A 9,970-nucleotide genomic window follows, 5' to 3' on the forward strand; every position below is an offset into this window, starting at 1 on the left:
CCAAGCATCTCCAAGCCCCTGCTGGGTTCTGAATGATTAGGGAGATTTGTTGCTCGCCTAATTGAGAATCGTTGCTTAGGGCTTGTCCATGGAGTGCCAACTCTAGCCATGATGTTGGTAGGTGGTCCGGTGGTGGTAGGGTGGAGGTTAGGAAGGTTGGGGGGGTGAGGATTTGGTTCTAATTTTGGGTTTCTTGTTCCTATCCGTTTTTGGGTTGGTAATACATGATGGAATATTGGGGTAATCAAGCGTTTCTGACGATTGTGAATTGGGATCAATAATCATGTTTATTATGTTGGGGTTTGTGTCTAACACGCTGGGAATGAGGTTAATTTGATATCCGGTTGAGTTGATGGGTTCTGTCAAATCACTGGAGATTTCTTGATTATATTGCTTTGGCTCTTGATCTTTCATGGAGGGATTTTCTCCAGTTGGTGTTGGTAGGGGAGATGTAGTGTTGTAGTGGTTATCATCGTGGTCTACCATGGGGTCTATTTTCCCCGAGGTGTATGGTGGCCCAGTCTACCATTTTTGGCTTTCCTCTTGGTTTTTGGGCTGTGTTGACTTTGGTTGTAGGGTAGTGTCCATTTGGTTTGGGTTAGTGGTCATGGGGGCCGTCTTTGCTTTTGTTTGAGTCATGGCCCCAGATTGTAGTTTGTGTGCATTTGGCCATTCCCTGGGTTCGCTTTCCGTTTAACACTTGTGTTGGGCCGTTTTCTTCTGGGCTGCCCAGTTGTATTTTGTTGTTTAACTTGTGGTCCTCTTGTGAAAGTGGGTTGGATCCGGTCCGTTTCGTGTAACGTATTAGATTTATTGGTGTAATGGAAAGTTTGTGTTTCAAGAAACTTACTGGATGTAGCATCGAACATTTTCACTTTGATGCCTTCTAGCTTTGTTGATGGTTTATCCTTTTTAGTCCTGTCCTTAGCTTTATTTTGCTTTGTGTTGAACTCTTTCTTACGCCTTCTGGGGTAGGAGACCACTTTCCATTCCTCTTCTTTCTCCTTGTTTGGTATATGGCCTGGAACATCATTTTGCTTAGTATTTGAGCACTCTGGGCTGTCTTGGTTTTGTGGTTGTTGTTGTCTTTGTCTGTGTAGGCATTCTTTCAAGATGTTCCCTATCCTTTTACAACCAGTGCATAGAACATTTTCTCCTTCATAGAGTACCAACTATTTGTGGTCCTCTATTGTGACTGAGGTAGCAACTGGTGTTTCCAAGGGTACCTGTATGCATATCCTTGCATATCTTCCTCTGAGAGTGACTGAGGTGCATATATCAATTTTTAGGAGTTTTTCTAGTTCCCTGCCCACTTTTTCTAGGAGTTCCTTATCATAAAACTCGGTGGGTAGTTGTGGTAGTCTTACCCAAATTGCAGTGAAGGATAGAGTTGCTTCCTGTGGGACAAATTTGGGTTCCCATCTTCTTACTGAGAGGAAATTCCCTGATATGAACCATGGTCCTTTTTGTATAGATTTCACTAGATTCTCCTCTTTACTAAATTTGACTATGAAAAAATCCCATCCTAGGTCAATCAAGATTAACTGTTCGGATGAGTTCCATAAATCAACTAGTTTAGATCGGAGAAGGTAGTGTGACATTTTTTTCCCAAACAGCTTTATGATAAACTGAGTAACGCCATGGTTCATAGAGCCTGCTTTTATCCTCTTGAGAGAGTATTATAGGACCTATTGTTTCCTTGCCTTTTTCTTGTATTAAGGTGGATTGAATTTCTATAGTGAAGTAGTTCGCTTGTGTAGTGCTTTACTTATCAAGTAGCATTTTCTTGCAGGAGTGGGATTGGGTTGCTTCTTCTTCTTCCATGACAGTGTCGTCCGGTGGTTCCGGTGGTATGTTGGATGATTTGAGTGGGTTTTCCGTTGGTTGTTTGTAGTGATGGATGAGAGTTTCTCTCACTTGTTGTAGACGGAATTATATATTTTAGTCCTAAATTCTCGACTATTGGTACTAGTATTGTCATTATTATTATTAAAGAAATTAAGGATTAGTAGTGAATGATCATGCGATGAATGACTTTATGTCACTTTCTTTTAAAACCCCAGTTTGCACATGAAAAAGGCACAATCATGTGCCATTACTTTCGCCTTGAACTAATCCACTAATACTCTTATCATTAGGAATTCAGCATTATCTTTTGTTCAGCTACTTATGTTAATTAGTCAAGATCAACATGTATTGCTGGACGTCTGTTTGCAGTAAAACTGGTAATTAATCATTAACACAATAATTAACTTTGGAATCCCTCTAGGATCTATCTTACGGGGGAGTTTAACGTTGCCCAAAGCTTTTACTCTCATTATTATGCTCTCTAATTACAGGAAAAATAATTATTATAAAAATGCCAGATGTTGGAATTTTTAAACTATCAGAAATTAAAAAAAAAAAGTGATTTCCTACTAGTAGTAAGTGAAAACAGCTTCATAGATGTGTTAACATCGGAGAGTTCCAGAACAAAACAAGAAGAAGGAAAACACCAAACAAAATAATACAACGTCTGACAATCAGGTGAAAATTGCAAGAGTTCTTCCAGTTAAAGTACTTTTTGTTCAGAGGCGGATTAAGATTTAAGCTCTATGAGTTCAATTTTCAAGATTTTTGGTATTGAACCGATTATTTTTTTAAAGTTATGAGTTCGCATCTATTATTTATACCAATTTTAGTTATTTTTACTGGTAAATTTATATTCCGCATCGAAAATACTGTGTTCAGTTGAACATGGTAACTTTAAGCTCCATCCGCCCCAGCTGTTACTTCCTTTCATCACCAGGAAAGATTTGATCAGAAAGTATGTATATATCACAGGGCATCAGATCTTGAGATGATCTCAGTGAGTTCAACTGAACCAATTACTTTTGGCTCAAACGAATGTATACAAATGAAATATATAAAATAAAAATGTATGGATTACTCGTTTTGAACCAACTAACTCTTGATTCTAAATTCGCTTCAATCCTGTGTGTACACTAGACTTAGGTCAACATTGTGAATGCAGTGTTGCCACAAATTTCTAGTAGATAATGTGCCACAAATTTCTAGTAGATAATGTGGCTCAAATTTTGAATTTATCTCATTAATAACATCTCTCTTAACTAAATTTGTATGGCCAGATGACTATATTAAATGTGAAGTAATAAATTTTCACTTACAAATATTTAGGGCAGTGATGTTCATTAGTCAACAATATGGTCTGAGCTTGTTGCCCAGTGTAGATGTGGAAAAGTGAAAACCTCAATGTCAAAGTTTCTTTTCTGGCTGTTTGAGACTTTGATAGATGTGGACTCACTTTAGGTTTCTCATTTGCCTGGATAAAAAGATTTTCATTTTCTAGCAAATCCGTAATCAGTGGAAGACTTTCTGGGAAAATGATGGATAAGACCTCAAAATCTCCTAAGTTAGATATGCTGGGTTCTCATGTCTGATTCTTATACTAGTCTACTCTGTTTTGTTTATATTTTCTTGGTCAACACTATTTACTTAACCCAACCACCTCACAGAAAAATTAGAACTCCGATTACTTTAGATTTTGAGTACAACAACTACGCAGTATAATTTTACAAGCGGAGTTTACGGAGGGTAATGTATGCAAAGACCTTACCCCTACCCTCGACACAAGAAGATGAAAAGGACAATAGAACAGTAACAACAACAAACGCTAGAAAGATAGTATTAACAACTTAAAAATCAGAAAATAAATGAAAAAAGCAATATCAATATCAGTACAATAGCAAGGTACTAGGAAATCGAAGTAAAAAAAATAGTGTGAACTCAATATGTACCACTAGCGTACTAAAACAAGACACTTACAGACTTGCATCCGGAACGAAGTACATTTTCCAATTAATATTATTTTGTTAGGTGCAATTTTCTATTTTAAGATTGGAAATTTAGAAAATTTTGCGCGAATTAACTTGTGTTGTTAGATAATTAGATTATATTCTTTATTCCCCTCAACATTCTGAAGATAGTAAAAGTATCTTGCTCCGACATTAGCGGAAGGATTGCAGTTACGTGTGTCCTGCGTATATTAATTATACCAAACTAATATATTATATGAAATCAATCAAAAGGAAATGAGGAATAATCTTGTTATCTTGAAGACATGGTTGTCTAAGCTGCACCACTCTTTTCTTGAAAATGGAATCCTACATTAAGCTTTTTTTACTTTAAAATAGACAACTCAAGCTCTTAACAATCCGGTAAGATCTTTTTTTCTTGTCGTGTTTAGGTCAGTTTTCGTACACTTCAACTATTTCATCGGACACGCTTTTAACAGTACAAATAACAAGTACCACTATCCATCAATACTTAATTAATCAGATAAAATGAAATTATCTACTTCCTCCCGTTCACTTTAATTGATTTTTTTGATTATTTTCACACATATTAATAAATCCGATCATATTAACAATATTCTTAAGCCCTTTACTCCAAGGGCAACTTTGGAAAAGAAAAATAGTTAATTCCTTCTTAATATCTAAAAAAATCAAATATTATGAAAAAATATCAAAAAATGAAATAAAATGGATTGGAGATATTTTTAGTTCAATATTGGAATTTGAACCCTCGTATCTCATGATTTTCACCAAATTTATTACTCCTGATAACTCACACAATTAAATGCAAAAATCTGGTAATTAACGAATCTGATAAGAAATGGATCGGATTTTGATGGTTCCCAGTTGTTTTCCATCTTCTTTAAAAGTTAGTAATACTACTACGTAGCCCTACTCTATAGAAAGCAATTAGCCATAACCAATCACAATTGTACTAGTCTACTGTCGACCTCATTCTTGAATGGACTGCTACTATACCACGCGGCTTTCCTTTCCAGAGAAAACAAAACTTCTATATTTTCAATTTTAATTACCATATATATAGTATTAAAATAGTACTGGTCAGTATTTACAATTTTATGGTCCCAAACTACAGTAAGAAATTTGGCAGTTGGTCAGCTTAATTTAATATTGGACCTTTGATTTTAAGTCCCAAAACCACCCGTTTAGTTCTTCTATTTATTCTCCACGAGTGCAGATATCTTCCCTTCATTACCTCACTTTTCTTTTCAGTCAAGCAAACACATACTCGTGAGTCATTTTTCCATCTTCTTGTTTTATTTCTCTCCAACTTTTCTAGCATGTAATTAAGTACATCACTAATTTTAATAGGACTAAACTTTAATTTTCTCCCCTGCAGGTTAAAAAATGGCAATTTTAGTACTTCTTTTTATGGGAATTTCTCTCATGTTTCAATCTGTTCATGGCTATTATGGAGGTTGGATCAATGCACACGCAACTTTTTACGGTGGAGGCGATGCTTCTGGAACTATGGGTACGATAATAAAAGAATTTTTACACTATCAGATTTAAGCGTAAGTTTTTTATCCTTAGTCATATAGTAGGTATATTTCTAAAATGCTCCGGAATTTTCACAGGTGGGGCTTGTGGATATGGAAATCTATATAGCACAGGCTATGGGACGAACACTGCTGCGTTGAGCACGGCGTTGTTCAACAATGGTTTGAGTTGTGGAGCATGTTTTCAGCTAAGGTGTGTGAATGCTCGACAGTACTGCTTGCCTGGCACCATTACTGTCACAGCCACAAATTTCTGCCCACCAGGTGGTTGGTGTGATCCTCCAAATCACCATTTTGATCTCTCTCAGCCTGTCTACTTGCGCATTGCTCAATATAGATCTGGCATTGTTCCTGTTGCCTACCGAAGGTAATTCAATAGTACTATGTATACTGAGTAGATGTCATTGTTGATCGGGAAAAAGTCCAAACTTACCCTTTTCACCATACGAATTATCATTTTTTAATGACAATCATATGACGTAGTCAAAGTATAACCTTCAGGTGTAATTTTTGGTCTTTTTAATTTGGTTCAAAATAGATGTCCTTTTTACATAATCAAGAATGAATTAACTATTGTTTTTCCAAGTTAACAATATGAAAAGTTTAATTAATAGTAATTTAGTCAAAAGTATTTGTTTTCTAGGAGTTTGTATTTTATTAAGGGGTGTGCTATAGACAAAATAGTCACTTATTATAGATCCGAGGGGTATCTGGTAAACTAGAAAGATGGTATTTTTACCCTTTCCCTTGCTATTATATTGGGGGTAACAATTTTATCTTCGTCCCATTTTATGTGATGCATATATGCATGAAATTTAAGGAAAAAAAAATATTTTTTTTTTAAATTTATGGTCTAAAACAAGTCATAGATATTGTGTAGTTGCAAGTCATCTCATTACAGGTAAAATGATAAGTTTAAAGCTAAATATTTTTAAATAAAAATATATTATTCTTTTTAGGTCAAATTAAAAAGGAAAGTGCATAACATAAATTAAGTTAGAGGGAGTAACTAAACTTTAATTTATTGTACATCTTTTACAGGGACGAACTAAACTGAATTTTCTTGAACGTGTAAATTTACAGGGTACCTTGCAGAAGAAGGGGAGGAATTAGATTTACAATCAATGGGCACTCTTACTTCAACTTGGTTCTTGTGACCAATGTTGGAGGTGCAGGAGATGTAAGATCATTGTACATCAAGGGTTCAAGAACTCAGTGGCAACCAATGTCAAGAAATTGGGGCCAAAATTGGCAGAATAACGCTTACCTCAATGGCCAAAGCTTATCTTTCAAAGTCACCACAAGTGATGGTCGCACTGTTGTTTCTTATAATGCAGCTCCTCATTCCTGGTCCTTTGGCCAGACTTTTACTGGAGGACAGTTCCGTTAATATCAATTTTTTAAAGTATAGTGCTTACGATATATTTAATTTAAATATTATTTTTAGAGTTGGCCTTAAATTAATGGCTTTTACTCACCATAATTTAAGAAAGAAAAAAAAAATCTGAGAAAAGCGCAATTTGGCACTTTTTGCTTGGCCCTTCAATTGTGGAAGAAAAGGAATTGATTTGGCCTACCTTTTTTTTTGGATGGTTATTGACGTTTAGGGAGAGGCAGTTGTGAGCTTTTACTGCCCAACTTTATAGTAATAGCATTACAAAATTGTGTGCATAGAATAAAAATATCTACCTTTTGTACTATAAAAGAGCTAAAGCACTAATTATGCTGAGTATATGTAATGTACCAATTGTCTAGACTATTTGTTTGTAAGGAAAAATGCTAGTACTATAATAAAAGGAAACTCTAAGTTGTTTTACGTGTAATGTCTTGTAAAGGGCAATCTCTCCACCTTACAATTTCTTAAAGGTTATGGCGTATTTTTTTTTCTTTCTTTTTTGGTTATTTTGGTATGAGAAAGTTTTATTATAACTATAACAATAATTACACATCAACCTCAAAAAAATATAATAACAACTATTCTCTAGTCTTGGCAAATTTAAGTCAGATATATGAATTCTCACTGTTCACTTTTCTTTATTTATGTCTATCACTTCTCACAATTTTTGAATAGGAAGAAGTCCAGCAAAGAGATGCTAGTTGAACTATATGTCATAGCTCATAGTGTTTGAAGAGATCACACCCGGCGCAGATAATTTTTGATATTGACAATTTGGAATGAGAAACATAAGGTTAAGGTTAGATGTCTATGCTCCTTCGCTAATGAGTTAACAAAAAAAGTTCTAAAAGAAAGTTAATTAATTAAACTGATTTTTAAAAACATATACTAATTGTATTTGCAGCGGGCAAGCGGCTGATCTAGTTACTTACAGTGGGGTTTAAACTTTTTTCTTTTTCTCCAACGAGGGTGAGGGTGAGAAATGTAGAGGAAGTTGAAATAGAAGAAAACAAATTAATAATAATGGTCCTCTAACTATTCCAAGTTGAACAAAGTGGGCACTGTTCTCAGCCTGTCATAATAACAAAATAAAACTCACCCACCAAAAACATTTACCTTATTCCTACAACAGAATATTGACGTCAATACAAGAGGAAATTGGATTAACTCAATCAAGTCTTTCAACGTTACGAAATGTAGTTGGATTCACAAACTTACTGTATAAGAAAACAGTTTTGAGAGAGGCGGCAACATACAAATATACAAACCTTTGGAACTAAAGCGTATCTAGGATTTTAAGAGTATGAGTGCGTTATACTACCGTCTAGCTTGACTCCATCAAAATTTGCTATGACAATAACTTACCGAACAAATCATGGTTAATACTATTATCACAAAGAAATATTCTTCCGTTTACACTTGTTCTTAACAAATTTTATACCTTAAAAATGATTAATAATAGAGTCGTTATTTGATGAAAATTCACTTCACAAATCAAAGAAAAATTTGAAGGAAAATATAAATGATAGAAAAATTAGTTGGATTCAAAAACTTACTGTATAAGAAAACAGTTTTGAGAGAGGCGGCAACATACAAATATACAAACCTTTGGAACTAAGGCGTATCTAGGATTTTAAGAGTATGAGCTTATACTATCGCCTAGCTTGACTCCATCAAAATTTGCTATGTCAATAACTTACCGAACAAACCATGGTTAATACTATTATCACAAAGAAATATTATTCCGTTTACACTTATTCTTAACAAATTTTATACCTTAAAATTTTAAAATTCACAAATCAAAGAAAAATTTGAAGGAAAATATAAATGATAAAGAAATTAGTTAGAGGATGACTGTTGTTCGTAAATAAGTTGAGATAGAAAGATAAGGTAAGGGGGATATGTGAATTTTAATTTTTTAGGAATTTTAAAACTCAAGAATGAAAAGAAAAAGGGAGAAAAGAATAAACATAAATAAAGAAAATATAAAACAATAAAAGAAGAACAACAAAATGAAACCAAAAAAGAAAAGAAGGAAAAGGAAGATAAGAAACAGAAAAAGAAAAGACAAAAAATATAAAGGGGAGAGGGCAATCGAACCCCTAGCCTGGAGGATATCAAAGGGGCACTTAGCTACCAACGGACCAAAGATGCATCTCGTGCGTGGGTTCATCAAGATATAAATAAGTATAATATCAGAAAAATTACAATGCTATATGCCGTTTAGGGAGGGAGCATGGGTTCACGTGAACCCAAACTTCTACATTAAAATCCGCCCCTGCCTTGGAAGACTCAATGTCAATGCTTTTTTAACACATATCATCTCTTATAAGGTTGTTAGGGCCGCAATCTAACCGAGTCTAGAATATTTATCTTGGCTTAATTTGATTTTTATAATTAAGTAAACTAAAAATGAGCGATCTCAATATCATAGAAAATTCTTAGGAATATTCCTTCCTTTCTAGACGAAGCAGCCAAAGAGGATATGATGTTTGTATAATATGTAGAACATGTAATAAGTAAGACAACAACGATTTAATCTTGGTTATAAATTATAACTTCATGTTACTATTTCAATTTACGTGTCTATGCTCTATACTCGGAATACTAGATTTCTAGTTCATCATCATATATGTTTCAAACTACGTGAAACATACTTTTAAATTCTTCTTTAAGTGATTATCTAATTTAATATTTATTTACCTTGCATTCTATATTATTTTACATAACGATTTAGTATTATATATTAATAGCAAACGTTTTAAATGATGTATCTAGTGATGATATAGCAATACATTTCTCACCTTCTAAAAATCATAAAATCGCTATAAAAATAGAGTTCCTCACTTGATCTGTTATCATTAACATAAGTATCAATCTTCTTATTTTTATAGTGAGAATATAATAAAATTTATTATTATGATATATTTGTTATTTTTATGTGATAGACAAAAGTAAGAAACGACGTTGATGGCAAACAAAGAGAAGACACTTTCGCAGAAGTCGACTGCAGAAAAATTCAATCTTACCTATACTGTGACAAAAAAAACAAAGAATATTGAAGACAGCTATGCACCTACGGCTATGGTATTTGATGGTTGCCCGACTCATCTTATTTAATTCTAACTTGTGATGCTGTTTATTTTTTCCTGAAAGTTATAATGTTCGGGACAATAATTTGCCAAGTTGTTGAGAGCTGG

General features: G+C 34.0%; 1 protein-coding gene across 1 annotated transcript; it reads left to right on the forward strand.

Moving 5' to 3' along the window:
* Positions 1-4,967: 4,967 nt before the first annotated feature.
* LOC107804813 (expansin-A10) lies at positions 4,968-7,261 on the forward strand. The gene is made up of 4 exons (XM_016628751.2): positions 4,968-5,105; positions 5,215-5,349; positions 5,453-5,741; positions 6,458-7,261. Exons 2-4 carry the CDS (start codon positions 5,223-5,225, stop codon positions 6,762-6,764), a joined length of 723 nt encoding a protein of 240 aa, XP_016484237.1. The 5' UTR covers positions 4,968-5,105; positions 5,215-5,222; the 3' UTR covers positions 6,765-7,261.
* Positions 7,262-9,970: the final 2,709 nt, after the last annotated feature.

The sequence above is a fragment of the Nicotiana tabacum genome, chromosome 3, assembly GCF_000715075.1.
Source record: "Nicotiana tabacum cultivar K326 chromosome 3, ASM71507v2, whole genome shotgun sequence".
In the NCBI taxonomy this organism is placed as follows: domain Eukaryota; kingdom Viridiplantae; phylum Streptophyta; class Magnoliopsida; order Solanales; family Solanaceae; genus Nicotiana; species Nicotiana tabacum.

Bases quoted from the DNA above. Each gene is read 5' to 3' on its own strand.
- LOC107804813 (XM_016628751.2), top strand. From the start codon at position 5,223: ATGGCAATTTTAGTACTTCTTTTTATGGGAATTTCTCTCATGTTTCAA. The intron at 5,350-5,452 runs GTACGATAATAA...GAATTTTCACAG, and splicing joins CGATGCTTCTGGAACTATGG to GTGGGGCTTGTGGATATGGA. The intron at 5,742-6,457 runs GTAATTCAATAG...GTAAATTTACAG, and splicing joins GTTCCTGTTGCCTACCGAAG to GGTACCTTGCAGAAGAAGGG.